The 24,891-nt window shown below is 37.5% G+C and overlaps 1 protein-coding gene across 1 annotated transcript in view; it reads left to right on the top strand.

Moving 5' to 3' along the window:
* The window catches only part of LOC121374259 (proteasome adapter and scaffold protein ECM29-like), a 58,757-nt gene that overhangs the window by 20,477 nt on the left and 13,389 nt on the right, over positions 1 to 24,891 (top strand). Inside the window, exons 16-40 of the mRNA XM_041501287.1 lie at positions 1,562 to 1,642; positions 2,660 to 2,852; positions 3,904 to 3,995; positions 4,209 to 4,343; positions 4,776 to 4,929; positions 5,559 to 5,743; positions 6,148 to 6,249; positions 8,520 to 8,633; positions 12,525 to 12,617; positions 13,030 to 13,144; positions 13,602 to 13,716; positions 14,233 to 14,301; positions 14,705 to 14,822; positions 15,553 to 15,723; positions 17,025 to 17,104; positions 17,692 to 17,797; positions 18,682 to 18,729; positions 19,677 to 19,798; positions 20,924 to 21,083; positions 21,627 to 21,686; positions 22,222 to 22,311; positions 23,161 to 23,227; positions 23,695 to 23,786; positions 24,061 to 24,127; positions 24,483 to 24,614. Of these exons, the coding sequence (XP_041357221.1) occupies positions 1,562 to 1,642; positions 2,660 to 2,852; positions 3,904 to 3,995; positions 4,209 to 4,343; positions 4,776 to 4,929; positions 5,559 to 5,743; positions 6,148 to 6,249; positions 8,520 to 8,633; positions 12,525 to 12,617; positions 13,030 to 13,144; positions 13,602 to 13,716; positions 14,233 to 14,301; positions 14,705 to 14,822; positions 15,553 to 15,723; positions 17,025 to 17,104; positions 17,692 to 17,797; positions 18,682 to 18,729; positions 19,677 to 19,798; positions 20,924 to 21,083; positions 21,627 to 21,686; positions 22,222 to 22,311; positions 23,161 to 23,227; positions 23,695 to 23,786; positions 24,061 to 24,127; positions 24,483 to 24,614 (2,761 nt within the window). The remainder of the gene's footprint in view (positions 1 to 1,561; positions 1,643 to 2,659; positions 2,853 to 3,903; positions 3,996 to 4,208; positions 4,344 to 4,775; positions 4,930 to 5,558; positions 5,744 to 6,147; positions 6,250 to 8,519; positions 8,634 to 12,524; positions 12,618 to 13,029; positions 13,145 to 13,601; positions 13,717 to 14,232; positions 14,302 to 14,704; positions 14,823 to 15,552; positions 15,724 to 17,024; positions 17,105 to 17,691; positions 17,798 to 18,681; positions 18,730 to 19,676; positions 19,799 to 20,923; positions 21,084 to 21,626; positions 21,687 to 22,221; positions 22,312 to 23,160; positions 23,228 to 23,694; positions 23,787 to 24,060; positions 24,128 to 24,482; positions 24,615 to 24,891) is intronic.

Here is a 24,891-nt window from a genome sequence, read left to right as displayed (position 1 = left end):
CAGGTAACACACAGTTCTAGTTTAATAAACAGGTAACATACAGGTCTAGTTTAATAAACAGGTAACACACAGGTCTAGTTTAATAAACAGGTAACATACAGGTCTAGTTTAATAAACAGGTAACACACAGTTCTAGTTTAATGAACAGGTAACACACAGTTCTAGTTTAATGAACAGGTAACACACAGTTCTAGTTTAATGAATAAACAGGTAACAGGTAACACACAGTTCTAGTTTAATAAACAGGTAACACACAGTTCTAGTTTAATGAACAGGTAACACACAGTTCTAGTTTAATGAACAGGTAACACAGTTCTAGTTTAATGAACAGGTAACACACAGTTCTAGTTTAATGAACAGGTAACACACAGTTCTAGTTTAATAAACAGGTAACATACAGGTCTAGTTTAATAAACAGGTAACACACAGGTCTAGTTTAATAAACAGGTAACACACAGGTCTAGTTTAATAAACAGGTAACATACAGTTCTAGTTTCATGAACAGGTAATACACAGTTCTAATTTCATGAACAGGTAACACTACTAGTTTCGTCACTTGTGAAAATAATGTCATTGGTTTATTTCATGGTTTATAATGGATTTGTGGTGGGGGTTTTGTGTGTGTTTTTTAAAATATAGTAAAATGCTAAAAATTATTTAATTTATAGAATAGAATGAAATATATAGATCTATGGAAACCATAAAAGTCATCCGGTGAAAAGTCATATTTTCACTGTATTTTAGCTACAGTGAAAATGTAGAAATCGTATTTACTTTTTTGTAAAAGTGCATGATTAAATTATCTCCCTTTGTCTCGGTTCTTCGTATTTAAATCTGATGATTACCAATGCATCTGACCGAATGTAAAAAATGAAAAATGTAATTTAAACAACTGCACCTATAAAAAAGGGATACGAAGTGCAATTACGACAAAATATATAAAACGAATTGAATACGAAGCTGCATAATGATGACACAATGTAGTGTCATCGAGTGTAAGTGTAAGAATTTAACGGCGTTCGACTCGTTTTGTTTTTGTGGGAGTTTTTAGAGGATCGCGTTGTCAGGTATGTTTGCACCGCAGTATTGTTAAATAAATGTTAATAAAGAGAATTTTTATTCAAATTTCTTTTTAAAAGTATAAATTCCAAAGGAAGAAATATATCATGACATTACGTGTTTTCAATAGGATAAGCAAAAGATGTTACCAAAAAGCGAAAGTTATTGTCAAAAATCAGGAAATCTCTATGTAATAAATAGACCATTTCATGGTGTTTTTCCGAATACAATTTTTTATGTCAACTCGTGATGTGTGAAAACCATATTTTCACTCATTGCTTAGCAATTCGTGAAAATATGGTTTTCACACATCACTCGTTGACATAAAAATCGTATTCGAAAAAACCCATGAAATAGCCTCTATCTATCCATATTTTCTTTGTAAAATATGATCAAGTACAGCTCGTGATATTTTTGCAGACTTTTCACAGTGAGATATAAATCATATTTGATGGGAGGAAAACCCCCACACCCCATAACATATCGTGTATTTAATTTTTAGGCTAATCAGAGGATGAAGAGTCCTCACCGATACGTGTCTGGAAACAAAGTCCTGCCTTTCAACCCAACTGCTTACGCTGAGGTGAGTGCATCGTACTCTGTCACACAGAAATTGCCTTTGTCAGTAAACCATTCATTCACTCACTTCATAGCTATATGGTTCAATTACATGGTGGAAAAACTATGGTATAACACTTATTATTAAGACTGCTCATACAGCTTTGTCATCTTAAGCATGTTTTGGAAGTTATTTGCTTGCATTTGCTCGCCAGGATGTTTTGGAGCCTAACGTTAACTAAATGTGATAGTATAGAATACGATAAAAACTGCAACTCTTAACATGCACTTGGTTTATTGTTCGGTCAGATTCAGTTTGACAACCTCATTGAAGGTTTTCACGCTCATGAATAAAAAGTAATTATCTGTGTTTAGGTAATTCTACATCATAAAACAATTAATCTATCACACATTTTTTGAAACCTTGTTTGTGAATTTCCTTTTTTCACAAAACTTCACAAACTTGTTTTTTTTATCTCTGGACACTACACTGTATCTATAATATAACATTTAATGACATTAAGTTGCAATAACAGCATTAGGTGCTGCTCTGTGCGAAAAAATATATATAAAAAACATGGAGCGGGATTTAGGTCAGTCGGTTAAGTGCTCACTTGAGATGCTTGCATTGCAGGATCGAACCACCTCAGTGGATTCATTCAACTGATTGGTTTTTTCTCTCATTCCAACCAGTGCACCACAACTAATCAAATGCTGTGGTATGTGCTTTCCTGTCTGAGAAAGTGCATATAAAAGATCCCTTGCTGCATTAGGAAAAATGTAGCAGGTTTCCTCTGATGACTACATATGAGAATTACCAAGTGTTTGACATCCAATTAATTAATCAATGTGCTCTAGTGGTGTTGTTAACCAAAACAACCTCTTTTTTTTTTTAAAGACACATTGCTGCTAGTTGAAAAATGATGGTTATCAGTATGTTGAGAGATCTTAAACAATACTCTTTTCTGTGTGAGGATGTCTTTCTTTATTCCTTTAGCTTCTTTTGTCATGATATTCTACAAATTCATAACGTGTATTCCAGACAATGTTGTATCTACGTAAGTGTCTGCTGCACTCGGCCAGAGTGAAACCCGATGAAGACGGCGCGACCATGAAAAGCCAGGCTCCCAGGATCTCCAGGTATGTGAACCATCTGATGACGCAGTACCCGGACTCGAGCGGACCCATCCAGCGATACGTGGCTATGCTCAGACACCTGCTGACGTCCATCACCAGTGAGTGGGGCCTTTTAGTTTGTACAGTAGTCTTTGTAATCCAGTAATAATGTCGCTGAACCTGGAACAAATTGTAACAGAATATGCTTTTGTTTGATATTGTTATGATGACCCCCTCTTAATATTATATCCAAAATACTCAAAGTTGGTGTTGGTGGCCATATTGGATTTATGTTAATTAGTACCTTTCTTGGTATATGATGTTGGTGGTTTTTTAAATATATAATCTCCAGTGGTGTCATCTTAATAAATAAAAAAAGAGAGACAAAACCCCCGTTCTGTAGAAGCTTTTGATGACAGAGAGTGTGGTCTGTCATAGTGCACCTTGCAGCCCAGTACATTTTAGGGTTACCTCATTTTATTCTAGGCTTTACCCATTGACCAATATAGTTTGGGTGTCCTTAGAAACTGAAGGTCCTATTGGCATAGCTCTCTTAAGTCGTTGAGGCATGCCAGCCCCCTCACCATGTTATGTCAAGGGATGGACTTCGAAAGGGATTTGTATACAGGTTTTTTAGTTGGGAGGGCTTAGGATTCATATGACACTGCTTCTGCAAATTATTTTCAAACTCTTCTTTGAAATTAGTATGGGGCAGACACAAAGTGGCAGTTGTCTGTGGTCTTGGGTGCAGTTCTTATAGGTTAGCTTCACTCCCATTAAAATAATTATTAGTTCAATATTGAGCAAAGTCCATTAATCATTTACATTTCAGTATTTATATGTTTTTGGTAAGTGAAAAAACATTGAAATAAAACAAAATAACTTGTGCCACTCTTTGGTAGGTGTAGCCTATATAACAATAGCATGTTTCTTTTCTCAATACTAGACCAGGTGTAACAACCGTCATATAGACACAGAAAGACTGTGTTTCTACATTTGCTGATCTGTTGTAGAACAAACTTTCCTTTCTTTTCCTTGGATGAATTTTGTTTTAAGATTCAACTTTAGATCTGACTTTCTATTCAGATTTGTCGAGCGTGTTATTTGGACTTATTTATATTTTTACTATCACATCAAATGTGTAGAAATATTTATACTTGATGTTTTCAGCTCCCCAAGTGATGTACTGTTTGTTGGAAGTGGTTGCTGTAGCTGCGAATAATATTGCTCCAAACTTTGTGGAACATACTAACTGGATCAAGGTGAGCTCTCCTAATGTCTAGGTGATGTTATGTCTGGTTACATATAGAGCTGTTGACTGTTACGAACAGCTAGTCCAAATTTCCATCATTAATTGTGACTTTTAAGTATTCACAAGAAAATGGATTGATTTGTCAGATATGTGTTGATTGTATTCATAATTGTGTTGCAGGTCAAGTCACTGGCCGTATAAATGTTCTGTTGTATATTTTAAGACCTTCATTTCGTCAAGTAAAGATGACATCCGTGACCCAGCGGCTGAGCTCTTTGCTATTGTCATCATGTACTGTGGAAAAGACGACCTGATTCAGCAGGCCTTGGAGGAGTTTACCTCAAATCTCAACAGTAAGGTAAATGTCAAAGTCAGTGAGGGACACTGATGTAAACAGAGCTGTTTCCATTCAGTAGGAGGGAGTGCGAGAGTTGCTGTGGTAGAGCAAACAGAAGTGCTACTTTTCGTCTACCTGATAAAAATTCTATATTACAGTGACCTTCTTTTTACTGCCCCAAGTTATGCTAGGCTAGGTATGGTATAAAAAGAGATCATCTCAATTAAACAATATGCGTCATACAGTTTTAAATGACTAAAGAACTGAGCTACGGTGTGTATGTGTGAAATTATTTGTGAGTGCTTGGCCCCCTGAACATGCTGCTGGAGGGGTGACACCAGTATTTCACTCCATATGTACATATAGATTTAGATAGTTGGGGGTTTATCTTACTTTATGCCCTTAAATGCAAATCTTAAAAGATATGAGTTTTTTGTTTTGTTTCTCTTTTAGAATGTGGTGAAGCAGCATGGTTCATTGCTAGGACTTGGCTATCTGATTGGTCATTTAATCAGGAGACGGTCATATGACATGGAAACTGACTCTGCTGACCAGCGATCGGTCAGTGTCCTGCAGGCACACATTAACACGGCTGTTTTCACGATTGGTAAGTCCAGAATATAACTGATTGTAAATTGTTGAGGTTAGATGTTTATGTAGAACAGGATATTGTTCAGTAGTAGAGCACTAAATTAAGGTATAATCAGGGCTCGAACTTAACGATGGCACTGACGGCAATTGCCGTCGTTGAGATATAAATTGCCATAGGTAGAGAGCATTACTGATGGCACTTTTGTGCTATCGGTAAAACTCCTCAACAATGGAAAAACATATACACAAGGTGTACATAATCTGCCAATATTTAACATTTTCACATTTGAAATATGTTTACATACAGCAAAATAACCTTTCAGTCATATTTATTTTCTGAAAATGTCACTTTAAAAAAAAAAATTGCCATAGACAGGCTCAAAATGTCCATCGGTGGGCTGTTTCAGCCATGGCAATTCTTTAAAAAATTGCCGTGGGAGACAAATTCTTAAGTTTGAGCCCTGTATAATGTGTTTTAGAATAACTGATTGTAAACTGTTGAGTTAACTGATTTCTGTATTGTTAATACTTAAAAACTGGAACTGACTGAATAATAATAAAAAGCCTCCCATTGCTATTTATTTCGAATTACTAGTAACTTTGCTTTTCTTCAGATGAATTAAAAAAAATTAACTGTTTTTCCAGCATCTATGGTTAAGACCAGTGAACAAAGTCTTTTGTCGTCAGTTTGTGTAGCACTGGGTGAAATCTGTCGGAATGGAGTCATGCCGCTCCCAAATGGTGATAGTAATGAGGAAAAGACTCCAACCAAGCTGTCCCTGGTGAAAAACCTGATCAATGTTATTGAAACAAGCAAAGAAACTGCAAAGGTAAAGGATCAGATGTTGTTTTTGTGAGTGATAAAACACCTAAGAGCAGCAGAAAACTATAGGAAAACATACTTAAAGTTTATTAAGAATTAAAAATATTGTTGTTAACCTTTTCATGTCTGTGCTGGAATGACCTCACAGACTAGACCTTTTTGTGTAGTCATATTAATTGCAACAAGCAACATACAACAAAATTAAATTAAAGGTGCACTGCACACCACTGCGATACATAAGAATTAATAAGTTGGTACTAGTACTAGATTTAACAAATTAATAAATTAAACAAAGTTGAATATTGACATATACTTAGTAATTCATTAAACATTAATTTGAATGGAATATAATTTTTTCATACAATTCCTTAAATACAAACTTGAATGATGTTACTTTGCACGATATTTCAGGTGAAAGAAAGAGCGGTGGTATGCTTGGGTTACATGTGTGTAGGAGACCCAGAGTTTCCTCACCGGAGGAAAATCATTGAGGATTTGCTTAATGCAGTTCAGGTACGTCTTTGGGTTTCTGGAGTTGTAACTTTTCAATTAGAGGTCTTCCAAAATTCTTCAGATAGGTCGGAGGGAATGGAGACACCATAATTATAATTTTATGCTTGGTCTACTGTATATAATATTAAAAAAAGTTTAGGACAAATGTTGCAATAGTCGAGATACAAGTGTATCTTCTGTTAATGATGTGATATATGTTTTTGCATTTAAATATACATCATTTTTCTTTGTATAAATCAAGCTTCGTACAAAGGAACTTATATGTCACTTGTTTGATTATATAATATGACAGAGGTGAAAGGCAAGAAATTACTCTCTTGTGCCATGGTTTTAACTTTAAATTATAATTCCCCCCACACACACACTCCCCCGATCATTCTTTGTACTGATAGCTTGTCCTTATGCCCATATATAACAAAGTTAGGGAAGGATAGAGAGAAGCAACATAAATGTTTCTTATAAATATAGTGATAAAACGAAATAAGGGATCACACCAACACTAACAGCAAAGAGAACCCTCATCATTTGTTTCTCTCAGTATACATGATCTCTCTTGATTTACTTAACAGAACAAGCAGGTGGATGTTCATTTCACCATCGCTGACTCTTGTTTGTTATAAATATGTGACCTCATGACCTCTCTTGATTTATATTACAGGACAAGCAGGTGGATGTTCATTTCACCATCGCTGACTCTTGTTTGTTATAAATATGTGACCTCATGACCTCTCTTGATTTATATTACAGGACAAGCAGGTGGATCTTCATTTCACCATCGCCGACTCTCTCGTTTATTATAAATATGTGACCTCTCATGACCTCTCTTGATTTATATTACAGGACAAGCAGGTGGATCTTCATTTCACCATCGCCAACTCTCTCGTTTGTTATAAATATGTGACCTCTCATGACCTCTCTTGATTTATATTACAGGACAAGCAGGTAGATCTTCATTTCACCATCGCCAACTCTCTCGTTTGTTATAAATATGTGACCTCTCATGACCTCTCTTGATTTATATTACAGGACAAGCAGGTGGATCTTCATTTCACCATCGCCAACTCTCTCGTTTGTTATAAATATGTGACCTCTCATGACCTCTCTTGATTTATATTACAAGACAAGCAGGTGGATCTTCATTTCACCATCGCCAACTCTCTCGTTTGTTATAAATATGTGACCTCTCTTGATTTATATTACAGGACAAACAGGTGGATCTTCATTTCACCATCGCCGACTCTCGTTTGTTATAAATACGTGTCCTCATGACCTCTCTTGATTTATATTACAGGACAAGCAGGTGGATCTTCATTTCACCATCGCCAACTCTCGTTTGTTATAAATATGTGACCTCTCATGACCTCTCTTGATTTATATTACAGGACAAGCAGGTAGATCTTCATTTCACCATCGCCAACTCTCTCGTTTGTTATAAATATGTGACCTCTCTTGATTTATATTACAGGACAAACAGGTGGATCTTCATTTCACCATCGCCGACTCTCGTTTGTTATAAATACGTGACCTCTCATGACCTCTCTTGATTTATATTACAGGACAAGCAGGTGGATCTTCATTTCACCATCGCCAACTCTCTCGTTTGTTATAAATATGTGACCTCTCATGACCTCTCTTGATTTATATTACAGGACAAGCAGGTAGATCTTCATTTCACCATCGCCAACTCTCTCGTTTGTTATAAATATGTGACCTCTCATGACCTCTCTTGATTTATATTACAGGACAAGCAGGTGGATCTTCATTTCACCATCGCCAACTCTCTCGTTTGTTATAAATATGTGACCTCTCATGACCTCTCTTGATTTATATTACAAGACAAGCAGGTGGATCTTCATTTCACCATCGCCAACTCTCTCGTTTGTTATAAATATGTGACCTCTTGATTTATATTACAGGACAAACAGGTGGATCTTCATTTCACCATCGCCGACTCTCGTTTGTTATAAATACGTGTCCTCATGACCTCTCTTGATTTATATTACAGGACAAGCAGGTGGATCTTCATTTCACCATCGCCAACTCTCGTTTGTTATAAATATGTGACCTCTCATGACCTCTCTTGATTTATATTACAGGACAAGCAGGTAGATCTTCATTTCACCATCGCCAACTCTCTCGTTTGTTATAAATATGTGACCTCTCTTGATTTATATTACAGGACAAACAGGTGGATCTTCATTTCACCATCGCCGACTCTCGTTTGTTATAAATACGTGACCTCTCATGACCTCTCTTGATTTATATTACAGGACAAGCAGGTGGAGCTTCATTTCACCATTGCCGACTCTCTTGTGTGTGCGGCCCTTGGTTGTCGGTCTCCAGCCGCTCGCAGCATGTGGACACAGACGGAGGAGGAGTTTGCTGTATGTACACTATTAGTGAATGCCCAGTGGTAAAGCGTTCACTTGATGCACAGTTGGGGGCAGGACATAGCCCAGTGGTAAAGCGCTCACTTGATGCGCAGTTGGGGGCAGGATGTAGCCCAGTGGTAAAGCGCTCACTTGATGCGCTGTTGGGGGCAGGACGTAGCCCAGTGGTAAAGTGTTTACTTGATGCACGGTTGGGGGCAGGATGTATCCCAGTGGTAAAGCATTCACTTGATGCGCAGTTGGGGGCAGGACGTAGCCCAGTGGTAAACCGTTCACTTGATGTGCAGTTGGGGGCAGGCCGTAGCCCAGTGGTAAAGCGTTCACTTGATGCGCAGTTGGGGGCAGGACGTAGCCCAGTGGTAAAGCGTTCACTTGATGCGCTGTTGGGGGCAGGACGTAGCCCAGTGGTAAAGCGCTCACTTGATGCGCTGTTGGGGGCAGGACGTAGCCTAGTGGTAAAGCGTTCACTTGATGTGCAGTTGGGGGCAGGCCGTAGCCCAGTGGTAAAGCGTTCACTTGATGCACGGGTGGGGGCAGGCCGTAGCCCAGTGGTAAACCGTTCACTTGATGCGCAGTTGGGGACAGGACGTAGCCCAGTGGTAAACCGTTCACTTGATGCGCTGTTGGGGGCAGGACGTAGCCCAGTGGTAAAGCATTCACTTGATGCGCGGTTGGGGGCAGGACGTATCCCAGTGGTAAAGCGTTCACTTGATGCGCAGTTGGGGGCAGGACGTAGCCCAGTGGTAAACCATTCACTTGATGCGCAGTTGGTGGCAGGCCGTAGCCCAGTGGTAAAGCGTTCACTTGATGCGCAGTTGGGGGCTGGCCGTAGCCCAGTGGTAAAGTGCTCTCACTTGATGCGCATTTGGGGGCAGGACATAGCCCAGTGGTAAAGTGCTCATACTTGATGCGCAGTTGGGGGCAGGACGTAGCCCAGTGGTAAAGCGTTCACTTGATGCGCAGTTGGGGGCAGGACGTAGCCCAGTGGTAAAGTGTTCACTTGATGCGCAGTTGGGGGCAGGACGTAGCCCAGTGGTAAAGTGTTCACTTGATGCGCAGTTGGGGGCAGGACGTAGCCCAGTGGTAAAGCGTTCACTTGATGCGCTGTTGGGGGCAAGACGTATCCCAGTGGTAAAGCGTTCACTTGATGCGCGGTTGGGGGCAGGACGTAGCCCAGTGGTAAAGCATTCACTTGATGCGTAGTTGGGGGCAGGACGTAGCCCAGTGGTAAACCGTTCACTTGATGCGCAGTTGGGGGCAGGCCGTAGCCCAGTGGTAAAGCGTTCATTTAATGCGCAGTTGGGGGCAGGCCGTAGCCCAGTGGTAAAGTGCTCTCACTTGATGCGCAGTTGGGGGCAGGACGTAGCCCAGTGGTAAAGTGCTCTCACTTGATGCGCAGTTGGGGGCAGGACGTAGCCCAGTGGTAAAGCATTCACTTGATGCGCAGTTGGGGGCAGGACGTAGCCCAGTGGTAAAGCGTTCACTTGATGCGCTGTTGGGGGCAGGACGTAGCCCAGTGGTAAAGTGCTCTCACTTGATGCGCTGTTGGGGGCAGGACGTAGCCCAGTGGTAAAGTGCTCTCACTTGATGCGCTGTTGGGGGCAGGACGTAGCCCAGTGGTAAAGCGTTCACTTGATGCGCAGTTGGGGGCAGGACGTAGCCCAGTGGTAAAGCGTTCACTTGATGCGCAGTTGGGGGCAGGACGTAGCCCAGTGGTAAAGCGTTCACTTGATGCGCTGTTGGGGGCAGGATGTAGCCCAGTGGTAAAGCGTTCACTTGATGCGCTGTTGGGGGCAGGACGTAGCCCAGTGGTAAAGTGCTCTCACTTGATGCACAGTTGGGGGCAGGACGTAGCCCAGTGGTAAAGCGTTCACTTGATGCGCTGTTGGGGGCAGGACGTAGCCCAGTGGTAAAGCGTTCACTTGATGCGCTGTTGGGGGCAGGACGTAGCCCAGTGGTAAAGTGCTCTCACTTGATGCGCAGTTGGGGGCAGGACGTAGCCTAGTGGTAAAGCGTTCACTTGATGCGCTGTTGGGGGCAGGACGTAGCCCAGTGGTAAAGCGTTCACTTGATGCGCTGTTGGGGGCAGGACGTAGCCCAGTGGTAAAGCGTTCACTTGATGCGCTGTTGGGGGCAGGACGTAGCCCAGTGGTAAAGCGTTCACTTGATGTGCAGTTGGGGGCAGGACGTAGCCCAGTGGTAAAGCGTTCACTTGATGCGCAGTTGGGGGCAGGCCGTAGCCCAGTGGTAAAGTGCTCTCACTTGATGCACAGTTGGGGGCAGGACGTAGCCCAGTGGTAAAGTGCTCTCACTTGATGCGCAGTTGGGGGCAGGACGTAGCCCAGTGGTAAAGCATTCACTTGATGCGCTGTTGGGGGCAGGACGTAGCCCAGTGGTAAAGCATTCACTTGATGAGCAGTTGGGGGCAGGACGTAGCCCAGTGGTAAAGTGCTCACTTGATGTGCAGTTGGGGGCAGGACGTAGCCCAGTGGTAAAGCATTCACTTGATGTGCAGTTGGGGGCAGGACGTAGCCCAGTGGTAAAGCATTCACTTGATGGGCTGTTGGGGGCAGGACGTAGCCCAGTGGTAAAGTGCTCTCACTTGATGCGCTGTTGGGGGCAGGACGTAGCCCAGTGGTAAAGCATTCACTTGATGTGCATTTGGGGGCAGGACGTAGCCCAGTGGTAAAGCATTCACTTGCTGGGCAGTTGGGGGCAGGACGTAGCCCAGTGGTAAAGTGCTCTCACTTGATGGGCTGTTGGGGGCAGGACGTAGCCCAGTGGTAAAGTGCTCTCACTTGATGTGCAGTTGGGGGCAGGACGTAGCCCAGTGGTAAAGTGCTCTCACTTGATGAGCTGTTGGGGGCAGGACGTAGCCCAGTGGTAAAGTGCTCTCACTTGATGCGCAGTTGGGGGCAGGCCGTAGCCCAGTGGTAAAGCATTCACTTGATGGGCAGTTGGGGGCAGGACGTAGCCCAGTGGTAAAGTGCTCTCACTTGATGTGTGGTCGGTCTAAGATAGATCCGTCGGTGGGCCCATTGGGCTATTTCTTGTACCAGCCAGTGCACCACGACTGGTGTATTAAAGGCTGTGGTATCTGCTATCCTGTCTGTGGGATGGTGCATATAAAAGATCCCTTGCTACTAAAAGAAAAATGTAGTGGGTTTTCTCTAAGATATGTCAAAATTACCAAATGTTTGACATCCTATAGCTGATAATTAATAAATCTAGTGGTGTCATCAAACAAAAGAAACACACTTTTAACTACTAGTAAACAATTATGGTTACATGAATCAGTGGAATATAGTTTGAGGATGCAGAAAAACCTGAGCACTTTTGTCACTAATTTAGTTTTGTCTTTATTAATATTAAAAAGTTAAATATATTTTTTTCTGTAGGTTTTGCAATTAATAAAAAAAGTTGTAATTAGCAGTTTAATTTACCATATATATGAATGAAATAATAGCATAAATGTATTTATTTATATGAATTATGAATTATTTGGTTATTTAGAACATTGACATGCATGGATTAAAACATGTCTTGGAAGTACAAACAAATCTCAATTCTAAACCTGTGTTTTTAACGTCGGCATATCAGATATTATTCAATAAAATGGTGTTGATGAAAGAAATTATAGTTAATGACACATTATAAAAATTTAATCCGATAAATTTGATTTTATTAAACACAATCGGTTGACTAGTTCACTTGAATAATGGTCACCATTCAAATATTGATTTGTACTTGTTACACAGTGTGCACTATATTTGGGACATCATGTTCATGGTCATGATGATTTTCACAAAAATAAACGGGTTGCACAAATATTCAATTCTCAGAGGTCTGATGCACGTAATAAAAGATGTTACTTACACGTTGCAGATGACAGTGCAGGGAATTCAAGATGATGTGGACTGGTATTTGACTAAACTACTCAGCACCTACGTCTGTCATGCTAATCCTCATCTCAGACAGGTAATTATCAATCTATTTTAGAGTAGCAGTGTTACAAGTATGGTATGTTTATAATATACGGAACACCAAAAAAACCACAAGCTGTTATGGCAGAATTTTTTTTTTTTTTTAAGAAGGGATTAACACATATTGAGACTGATGAGAATTACAGGTCGACATACGTTTTACCATCTCACAGAACTGATTGTTTGTGTTCAAGAAGACCCAATGGTGTAGCATGGGTGCCAGTGCCCGGGGCAAGGCAAGTATTATGCCCCCTAACCAGTGGACTGTTAGCATTCCCAGAGTCCCTACAACCAGTCCAGAATTTTGCACCTGGGGCAACCGCCCTGGTGGCCCCTCCCACACTACACCACTGAGAAAACCTAGTCTAATTACACACTAACCTGGATTTTTTTGTAATATTTTTCAGGCTGCGTGTATTTGGTTGTTGTCTCTAGTCAAGCAGTGTGGTTCCCATGACACCTTGCAGCAACACATCAAGGAGGTGCAGCGAGCATTCATGCGACTGCTGTCTGAAAATGATGGTAAGTTCATAACTTGTTTCTTTAAACATGTTTAGTGTGCCTTCCAATGGAGCATTTGTCTGTTCTAAAGATACAGAGAAAAATACATGAATGGTCATTAGATGCCATCTATCTTGTGAGTTTCAAAACATATCTAATAACATGTGAAAGCTAGTTGGACATGTTAAATTAGTTGTAAGAAAAATTTAAATTAAATCACGTTTTCCAAAAAAATTTGCACAGTTATAGTAGAAATCTCTCTATATAAAGTTAATTACAATGGATAACTTGAATTTGGAGCAACCAATTAGATGTCTTTAAATTGATATCCAACATATACTGGATATTGTGTGTAATATGATTAATATAAGCAATACCATCTGTGAGATCTTCATGCCAAATTATTTTTATTGATCAACCAAGAGAACATTTTATAATGATGATTATTAGGATTTATTTTATTATTTCCCCCCCCCAGAAATCACACAGGATGTAGCTTCTAAAGGCTTGGGTGTGGTGTATGAGAAGTGTACACCAGAACAGAAAGACTCACTGGTGTCAGAGTTGGTGGATACGCTCATGACGGGCAAGAGGTTTGTATTTAAAATAAACCCTTTATAGCATTATAATTACTGCCATGACTGCAAAGACAGTACAGCTAAACTTGAGTTAAGTAGCCACCAAAGGGAGACTCAAAAATGGCCTTTTAAGACAAGTGGCCACTGTTTAATATGCAAGTCAATTACAGTACAACATGTCTTAAAAGACACCTGTCTTAAGAGTCCATCTTTTAGTTATCCACAATCGTGTAACATAATGCAACATGTTGTTCTTATAAATAAAAAAGGAATCCCTGATAAAAAAAAACGTTTAATTTTGAAAGAGTACATTATTTGTTAAAAAAAAAGGAAAAGATACCTACCTCATTTTATTTATTCATTTACTGTTAAATATTGATATTTTAGATTTTCAGAGTTTATTCTTGTTTTAATGCAGCTTAGCTATATGTAATTTACACATTTATCTTATCTATTCTCAGCCTACCATATATTACTTAGCACCATATTTAATTAGTGGATATAGAAATTACACTGTACTTTTTGTTTTAGACCACAACAGGAGGTGACTGGAGAAACTCAAGTATTCCAAGAAGGGGCTCTGGGGAAAACACCGGAAGGGTAAAAATCATGTTTTCTACCTGTAACTGAAATGCAATTATAGAACAGAAAAATCTTAATTTGTTTGCAAGAAAAAACAAACAAACATAAAACCAGGAAAAAAATTAATTATGATTTAAAGAAATTTATAATTAGTGGTGATAAGGAATGCAGTGTTTGTTAAATGAGTGAAAAGTATATTAAAGAATGAGAGAGATCGCGAGATGGAGACAGACAGACATACAGACAGAAATATTATTGCAATATGGACCACCATGATTAAGAGCAAGGAATATTTCTTTTCAACATAACCTGTCCTCAATAAGTGCTCCTTAAGGACAGGTAATGTATCTATAAAAGATTTTTATGCAAGATGTTTTATAGTAGAACACATTGATATATGGGTTTTATTTGTGTTGTATAGGAGCAGTTTGTCTACGTACAAGGAACTGTGTGCCATCGCTAATGATCTGAACCAGCCAGACCTCATCTACAAGTTCATGCACCTCGCCAACCACAACGCCATGTGGAACTCTAGACGGGTACCTGCTTGTCTTTATATCTCTGTGACAGTGAAATATTGAGGTCTTTTAGTTCATTTAAACATCATTAAAACTTCAAGCCATATCTAGTGAAGAGGTAGTTACCCCTCCCAAAACAAAATGAAAAGGAGGCCTGTTTTGTTTTAAAATTCCCCTTTTGTCAACCTTTGAAGACCCTGTATATATTTTATGGTCCCCCCCCCCCCCAATATTTTAAGCTAATTACAGCCCTGAAGTTAAATTAATGTACAAATAGGCCAACCATGGACTTTATATTAGTATTATAATTTTTAAAACACAAATATATATTGATTATATAGTTCTTTCTTTTTCCTGGGTTTTTAAATTCTTAAATATACTATTGAATTGATCAATTATTATGTAAAAATTCTGAAATATTTCCAAATCCCCATCTTTAAGAGTAAATTAGTTCTCTTTATTACAAATTTGCATGTCTTTAAGTCTCTCCAGTTTGGGTTCAGCATGTATTTTTGTTTGTTCTAAGTGTAATGAACAATTGAGGATACAGGGGTCTGTAAGACTGTAGATGTTCAGAAATGCATTTTGATAATTAATATTTATGTGTCATTGAAGTTAATATGGGATTGGTTTAGAAATCAACATGTTTATGCTTACTTTGGGCACAGTGTTTATGTCTGATGCAGTCTAAAGCCCTGACATGAGAAAGTCGGTGTTGTGTAAACTGAGTGTAACTTGTTGTTTGGTCCAGGGAGCAGCGTTTGGCTTCACCACAATAGCAGCACAGGCAGGTGAGCAGCTGGCTCCCTACATGTCCCAGATCGTACCGCGGCTGTACCGCTACCAGTTCGACCCCAACCCCAAGATCCAGCAGGCGATGAGCAGCATCTGGAATGCCCTAGTGCAGGACAACAAGAAAACAGTAAGTGCAGTAAATGCAATAATGTTGACAGTATCCGTGAACATGTTAAATAAGATTATAAACCCTTGACTTCTGCTATTCTAATGTGCATGTCTATTACTTTTTACAGTAAAATGTTTCACGTTCAAAAAAGATTAATTTATCATTTCTGTTTTTTTACCTACTTTATAAAAATCCCACTACAAAAATTTGCCCCCCTACTCCAGTATCATTCCTACGGGCCTGCCCCTTTTCTCCATGACCTTTATCTCAACAGGACTGGCCTCTGTGGCGTCGTGATTAAGCCATCGGTCAACAGGCTGGTAGGTACTGGGTTCAGATCCCAGTCGAGGCATGGGATTTTTAATCTAGATACCAACTCCAAACCCTGAGTGAGTGCTCTGCAAGGCTCAGTGGGTAGGTGTAAACCACTTGCACCGACCAGTGATCCATAACTGGTTCAACAAAGGCCATGGTTTGTGCTGTCCTGCCTGTGGGAAGTGCAAATAAAAGATTGTTTGCTGCTAATCGGAAAGAGTAGTCCATGAAGTGGCGACAGCGGGTTTCCTCTCAAAATCTATGTGGTCCTTAACCATATGTCTGACGCCAATAAACCGTAAATAAAATGTGTTGAGTGCGTCGTTAAATAAAACATTTCTTTCTTTATCTCAACAACCAATCCATAGCTGCAATGTATGAAAGGAAACTAGCACTTACTATGTGGTTTCAACAAAATTTATATCTGTTGATGTTTAGCAGATGGGATTGGTTAACAGGCATTGCCATATAAAGATCTTTCCCACATATTACACAACTGAAATACTTTATACTTAATCAACATGGACAGCAGATAATTATATAAAGAAGTTTGACTCTGCTCCAGAATTATCTCCCTTGACTATCCAACATATAAGATAGATATATTTTAATTTTTTAGATCTGATTGATAATGTAATAAATTTTTCTGTGCTAAATATTGATATTTTGTTTCTTTCTTAACAGTGAATGAAATAAATTGCACATAAAATATGCTGAGTTATATAGTCCTTCTCACAGGGAATGCCTGTTCTCATAATCATACTATGGAATTTACTACAAGTTATTTATTTCTGAGTTGATTGATTTCTAAATTGAAATTATTTACCAAAACAAAATTTGTAGGAAGATGGGACAGACTATAGTAGTTTTGATTCCTTCACAAATTGTAATGCCACTAAAATTGCTATGATATTTTACAACAATACCACAGTGACAGGTTGTCGCATTAAAACATATCTTAAGTTAGAAATTAATTATCTCCATATTTATATGCTATTTTGCAGGTTGATAAGTACATCCAGCAAATTATGGGCGACCTGTTAAAGAATCTCACCAGCAATCAGTGGCGAATACGAGAGTCTAGGTTTGTGTCTCATATTTTTACACAACAAAAAAAAAGCTTCAATATGTTTGGTTAACCATTAGCTGTTTACAAATAATAAATGTTTTATTCATGATAACATAAAGTGACAGACACTAGTTTTTAAACACTACAGCATATTTTTCACTATTAAAGCAGTTTTTGATAATTGATATCGGACATTACTTCGGTTTTTATTGTTAGATTATCTATTTCCATGCATGTGAAGTGTTTCTGGTCATCCTGGTGTTTTTCTAATACCACGAAATGCATTTTTCATATTTTAAAAAACAAACGTACCTCTGAGAAGTAATGGTTATGGAGATGAGCTTTAGTCTATTTTTAAGGGTATTTCTCCGTTTCAACGTCACAGACTCTTGTTTCATTCTATTGTAACTTTATCCAGATGTGTTACAGATTTGTAGGTTAACCAAACTAAGTGTCCATTTTCATGGGTTGACTTTAGTATACTTTGGCTGCAGCATACATTTTGTAACATGCAATTGTTTATATGAGGTATTGGTGCAAGAATGAGCCTGTTATATTTCAATTCACCTGTTTAATTTAGGTTTTTTAATTCCATGTTTCAGTTGTCTGGCTGTGACAGATCTGCTACGCGGTCGTCAGATTGATGAAATCATTCACCTGTTACCCGAACTCTGGGAGACGTGTCTTAAAGTTAGAGATGACATCAAGGTGATTGATTAATCAATGCATGACACTAGTCACAGTTCAATATTAAATAGTGGTGGAATATCTATAAACTACCTATTGCAAATTTTACTGGGTTCTACATTATAATGATTAGCTGTGTTTGTGCATATTTCTGTTTATTATCCACATAGTTCAAGATATTCAGGGAAATATAACCAGTATGACCCACGTGTGTCAACGATTTCACGTGCACAACGAATGATGTAATTTTGTGAAGCGACGTCATAACTTAATATGGCTCCCACAGTGTATTCGCTTATCAAAATGATGTCATTTCGGAAAATTACGTTGTTTTGTAGGTTCTTTTTTGTTACGTTTGAACCGTTTTGACATGGTCCTAGCTTGTTATTCACAAAAATAATATTTTGGATAATGTGGATAATAAAGAAATTATTACACTCGCGTGTGAATCGTACCTCTCGCTTAGGTAATACAATAATCCTGACACTTGTTTCGTAAAACCAGTACGACACACAAGCTTGTATAATAATCATGATATATTATATGTCTTTTGTAAATATCAGCTAAAATTATTTTAAAGTTACTCTTGATATTTGGTTGAAGTCTAGATACTGCTTTATCATGTATTGTCAGTACATTTATGCACTTATATCACTTTGATTAAGTTGAAGTTTTTCTCTTTCTTATAACTCTTAAAAATTTTTCATTGATTACTTTATTATTTTGTGAGGTGTTTTTGCTTTGCATTCTAAAGCTCCACAAGCTTTCTGTTTTAATAATTGATGAGACCTAAATGTTATTGATAAATATAATATGTTAGAAAATAACTTATGTGGTCAAAGTTATAATCTACTCTGTGAAGATTTGCTTTGACATCATCTGCATTGTTTGTTGGTTTGTTTCAGGAATCTGTCAGAAATGCGGCTGATTTAGCATGCAAGGCTTTGAGTCGGGTAAGAAAATAATAATCCATTGTAGGGCTGTTAATAATTTAGATAGAAAATGTTTATTATTTCTGTTATGCCCTTCTTGAGAATAAATACCAATTTAAAACAAAAATTGAAGTTTTCTAACAATTCTTGTAGTTAATGTTAACTTAATGTTCAACCCTTTGGCATTATTTGTTCTAGAAAGAACCATAGCATATAATTAGGATATATTTATTTATTGTTTATCCGTTTGCACATAAATACATGAATCTTGTCCTCTGTACATTTGGTTGTGTTAATTATTTATTATTAACCCTACATCTTGTTTGTATTTGGAGTACAGCTGCTACTGTTTCAGTAAAATTCCACTTATTCACATAAATACATGAATCTTGTCCTCTGTACATTTGGTTGTGTTAATTATTTATTATTAACCCTACATCTTGTTTGTATTTGGAGTACAGCTGCTACTGTTTCAGTAAAATTCCACTTATTCAATTTAGTTATTAGATACAAATTTTAAAGTATGTAATTTGTTTGTTATCCGGGATGTGATGTCCAGTTTTTTTTATTTGAATACATCTTTTTTGCATAAAAATAGGTTTCACAAAGATAGAATTTGATCTGACATGCTAAAGAAATTGCCTTTATTTAACTACATGTATGGTATAAAGTTTTCATCATTTTGATAATTTCAGCTTTTATTCTTAAATAAGTATCACATCCCTGGTTAAGAGTTGTACTTTGTTTTGTTAAGAGTTGTACTTTTGTTAAGAGTTGAACTTTGTTGGTAATAGTTGAACTTTGTTTTATTAAGAGTTTATCTTTGTTTTGTAAGGAGTTTAACTTTGTTTTGTTAATAATTGTACTTTGTTGTTAATAGTTGTACTTTGTTTTGTTGAGAGTTGTATTTTATTTTGTAAAGAGTTTAACTTTGTTTTGTTGAGAGTTGTACTTTGTTTGGTATGCAGGTGTCAGTGAAGATCTGTGACCCGAGTCATGGCAGTGTGGGTGAGAAGGCCACCAGCGTCATGTTGCCGTGTCTACTCAACAACAGTCTGCAGAGTTCTGTACCCGAAGTCAGAGCCATCGGGTGAGAATCTGGCTTTCGTTTTATCTTAATTCTTAAACTTGAAGAAAGTTTTAATGTGATAAATTATGGCTAGTCACAGGATGGGGTATGATTTGGTTGTGAAGATAAATTAAAATTTAAAAATAATAAAATGTTCTGGGTTTTTTTGTTGTTTTGTTTTAAAGTCTTTTTAGACGTAATCAAATTTGAATGCAATGATTTGGAAGCATATTGAACAGTTGCTATAGAATTGCTTTTATTAACCTTTAGACTACTGGATTAATTTTTAACAAAAACCACGTTGAGTGGGTACAAGTTTATAATTTTTACTCACATATATTCACTTAAATGTTTTATAAATACATGAAATAAAGTTCATATATGAATCGGTAAGTATTATTTTCGTGTCTTTTTTGTAATTTTTTATTATTTAGATCGGCTAATGGTGATTAAAATTAGGCAAAAAATCGAAAAAGTTGCATTTACTTACAGTATCTATATCCATTATTCCCGATAACAGTGGTTTTCTGACCAGATTTTTTTTTTAAACCCGAACTACGATTCATATTGCAATATTTGGTAATTTTTGTTGTTGGTAAATCGATCAAATTTATTATGAAATTAGCTGTCACAATCAGATATCGATCCCTGAAAATGACCGCCATTGTTGTCAAGCGAAAATACTTGCTGAAAAAAAACTTTTTTCTTTAATTATATTTCTGTTTCCGGTGAGTGTCGTGTGCAAAACGGCGGGAAATATGAATTGGGGAATACACTGTATACAGTGTACAGTATATCGACTGACGTGACGTCGGGCGAGATATCTCACCTGCAGTACTCAGAAGGTTAAGTCCTCTCCAAGATGGATTTACATATATAAATACAAGCATGTCGCAGAAGATTTATAGAAAGAAGAATGGGGGCAGGGAGATTGGGTTAGTTGGTTACAAAGAGAAAGGAACAGAGACAGATAGGGACACTGAGAGACCAACATACACAGACAGATATATAATACAGAATAACGGACAGACTAACAGAGATAGAGAGACAGAATGATACTGGGTCAGAGAGACTTTAGACTGAGACTGACTGACTGACTTGCCTGTGTTGAGTTAACTTGTTCACATGTGCACATATTGTTTCCAGCTTGTCGACCCTGCTTCAGATCAGTAAGAATGCCGGTGTTTTGATGAAGCCGCACATCCCCATCATGGTGACAGCGCTGCTGGAGGCGGTCAGTGGACTCGAACCCCAGGTCATGAACTATCTCAGCTTCCACGTCAGCAGTCAGGCAACACAGGAGAAGGTAAACTTTATAATGTTTGACACTTGCTACTTCCCACACACATACTATATCAGTGTAACCAGATAACACTGAAGGTACACTTTTATTTATCTTGATTAATCTCTCAAACATATATTAATCTCTACAATTTGAAACATTTTATTTGTTGTTTTTTGGAGGGGAGGGTTTTTTGTTTGTTTGTTTTCATTGACAATATATGCTGTTAGAAATCAATTCAATATTAAAATTATGCTTTCATTGATTGAAGGCTGACTGTTTTTTATTGTAAACTTTGTACTCATATTTTTTAGGGATAGAAGAAGGTCCTCATTGATTATTAAGATCAAATATATAAATGTATGTTCCACTGAATAGCTTTGTTTTAAAACAATTCATCTACACCGTTCTGAATTCCACTGATCAAACATAAAAGACATCATTACAGGTAATAATTATTTAAGTACTGGGATACACAGTGGATTTCAAGTATATGTAGTTGATGCATATATAGGCCTAATAAAACAAGCATTTCTACATTTTAGTTGGTTTTTTGTTCATTTTCAGCTTGACAGTGCACGGATCGCTGCTTCCAAGATGTCTCCAATGATGGAGACCATTAACCGAGTAAGTTCAGTTATATAGACTAGAATCATGAAATCTTGAATTCTTTGAAATCCTAAAGTCAATACAAAATCCTTTGTTGTTGGTTTTGAGCTTGCAGTGATATTGTGCATCCCTGTATGTGCTGTTCCTCATTGTGGAGTGCAGGGCTGGTAACATTCACATGGTTTTCTTTGAGGATAGTGCATATATAACACATTCTAAATAAAATGTGTTGAGTGCGTCGTTAAATAAAACATTTCACTCCCTCAGACTAGGATCTCATAAAAAAAATTAATGTTATTTATATAAGTATATGTAACAATGTTTTCAAATTCATACATGTTTTTAATACCCATTTGTCCATAAACTTTTCGTTTCCGGGCATATCTTTCTTATCAAGTCATACTGGATTATCAACCAAAAGGTTAACAGTGTTAAACATTAACAATTTATAATTGACAAACTTTGATACAAAATGTTTGGAATGTGGAATGGATTTTTATTGTGAAGTATTTATATTTTGGTTGCACTTCACAAAGATTGTTTTCACTTTCAGTGTGTGCAGTATGTAGATGACTCTGTGCTGCCCGAACTTGTTCCCAGACTGACGGAGCTCATCAAGAGTGGGATTGGAGTGGGAACTAAGGTCAGTCATCTTATTTTGTACTCATATTCAAGTAATTACTTGTTAACTTGCCTAAATTTTATTATGCTTAGCTTATTTATCCTTTCAATCATGTAAACCACTTTGGACAAGACAGTCATACATAAGTGATAAGTTGATCTTCAATATATGGAGCTATGTGGGGATTGTGTGTTTTTAAGACAAACTTCAAGAATACAAGAAATAAAATTAGTATGACCCAGTGAGGACATGTAGCCTGTGTCCTACAGCTTCGAGACAAAGTGGGCAGTGTGTAAGTGTGTAGTCGTGTTGCTTTAAAGTGTTCCTACTGGCAGTAACTAGTGACAGTTTCCTTATTAACTCATTTGGTAGAACATGGGACATGCACACAGAGTGTCCAAAATATCAGTGCCCTTTACTTACAGAACACAAATATATATATATTAGTCAGTTAGTCATTTTAGTAATATAATCATGATGGTGTTTAAGTCTATATCCTGGCTGTGCAACATTTGTGTCTGTAGTTCATGCACTTTTTATGTGTTAAATGTAATGCAGTCAATGATTTTCAGTGATGTTTTTGCAGGCTGGCTGTACAACATTTGTGTCTGTTGTTCATGCACTTTTTATGTGTTAAATGTAATGCAGTCAATGATTTTCAGTGATGTTTTTGCAGGCTGGCTGTACAACATTTGTGTCTGTTGTTCATGCACTTTTTATGTGTTAAATGTAATGCAGTCAATGATTTTCAGTGATGTTTTTGCAGGCTGGCTGTACAACATTTGTATCTGTAGTTCATGCACTTTTTATGTGTTAAATATAATGCAGTCAATGATTTTTAGTAAATAAATGTATTTTTTAACTATGCAGGCTGGCTGTGCAAGTTTTGTTGTGTCTCTCATTCACCAGTGTCCGCAGGATCTGAGTCCTCATGCAGGTAAGTTACATTTTTTCAATTATCTGTTTTCACACCATTTCACTACAACTTTTAATGCAATATTTTTAGCATGGTCTGTTCTCTCTATGAGAAAATACAGACTCCTTCATATTCCAATAGACTCATTATTTTGGCTTCATTCAGAATGAATTTTAATTGGCAACAGGTTTTTCTCTCTCATTCTCAAGACCATTGTCACCATTTCCATATATTAGAGACCTTAAAAGCACTGAACATACAATGTTGTGGTATATTATTAAAATATATTAATGCTTTTTCCTTCCATTTTATATGTGTTGCACTGGAAAGTCAGTACCTGACAAGATAAAGTAACTCCACTGTCTGTTAACTCAGTCAGTGTTTGAAATGTTGGAGTACATGATTGTTATGAATAACAAAGTGGTTATTTCTGTTGAAATATATGTTTAGGACAAGTTGTTCACATAAATATTGAATTGTATTTAAAGGTAAACTGATGGGAGCTTTTCTGCATGGACTAGCTGACAGAAACCTGTCTGTGCGCAAAGCATACGCATCAACACTTGGCAACCTTGCAAAGGTAGACCTTCCTATTTACTACAGAAATATTTTCATACTCTCTAGAATACTTTGGGCCATATTTTACAATGCCTGTTCTTGTCTTAAACACATGTAACTACATATATTTACAATGTTTAAACATCTGCATTTATGAAGAACATATTTCATAAATTTAGCCCTTAATATTTTTTTTAAAAAGAAATACTAAGCTAAGTTTCAAACTTGTTCTGTAAATTTTGTATCAGAGTCATTCTCATGTACTACTCTCTATACACAACATTGTATTTTGACAGATTGCCAAAGACAGCAGCCTGGAGAAACTAATTACCAGATTAAAATCCTACTACCTGGAAAAAGAAGGTAAGAAACACATTTATATGAGGACTGATGTAAAAAGTTCTGCAACTAAAGTGTGTAAAATTGCATTTCAGTGCAATATAAATTGCAAGGTCTTTTTGAGTGCAGACTTACAGCTTTGAGTCTTTAAACCTGACTAAAGTTTTATAAGTAGTTGATATGGACTTTTGCAATATGCATCTAATTTTATTGTATGTTAAAAACCAAAGCTGTCATTGACATTTAAAATATGGTTGGATGTTAGGTAGAGGGTGGGGGTGGCATAGGGGAGAAAATGCAGTAGACCAACCAACCACCTCCCCTTCCCCAATGATAAATTTTGCAATAGCCTTAAAACATTTGATGACTTTATTTTCAGATGAAGTGTTCCACGTGGCGTGTGGCTTGACATTGCGTGCCATGAGTCAGCACAGTTCTGACGCCCTGCGGAGACACGCAGCTCTTGCCATGCCCCTCGCATTCTTCGCTATGCACGAGAAAGTAAACAAAGGTAAAATGTGTGAAATATTGTGATTTAATTTTGCAATATTTACATTATTAAATCCACCAATCTCCCCATAATAGTTCTATAGACATGTTTGTAATGATTGCATCAGTGCAGCCACCTTTTCCATAATAATAGTTCTATAGACATACACGTATTCTATTAGAATAACTTTTATGAGATTATTAAAATATGTGGGATATATAAATATACATTTATTATGTGTTTTTCACAGTTTTGTGCTTAAGAAATGTTTAAGTCTCATTAGTATGTAATTTAATAT

The sequence above is a fragment of the Gigantopelta aegis genome, chromosome 6 (assembly GCF_016097555.1).
Source record: "Gigantopelta aegis isolate Gae_Host chromosome 6, Gae_host_genome, whole genome shotgun sequence".
Taxonomy (NCBI): domain Eukaryota; kingdom Metazoa; phylum Mollusca; class Gastropoda; order Neomphalida; family Peltospiridae; genus Gigantopelta; species Gigantopelta aegis.
The sequence above is the reverse complement of the archived record's forward strand: the minus strand, read 5'-3'. Positions and strand labels throughout refer to the sequence as shown.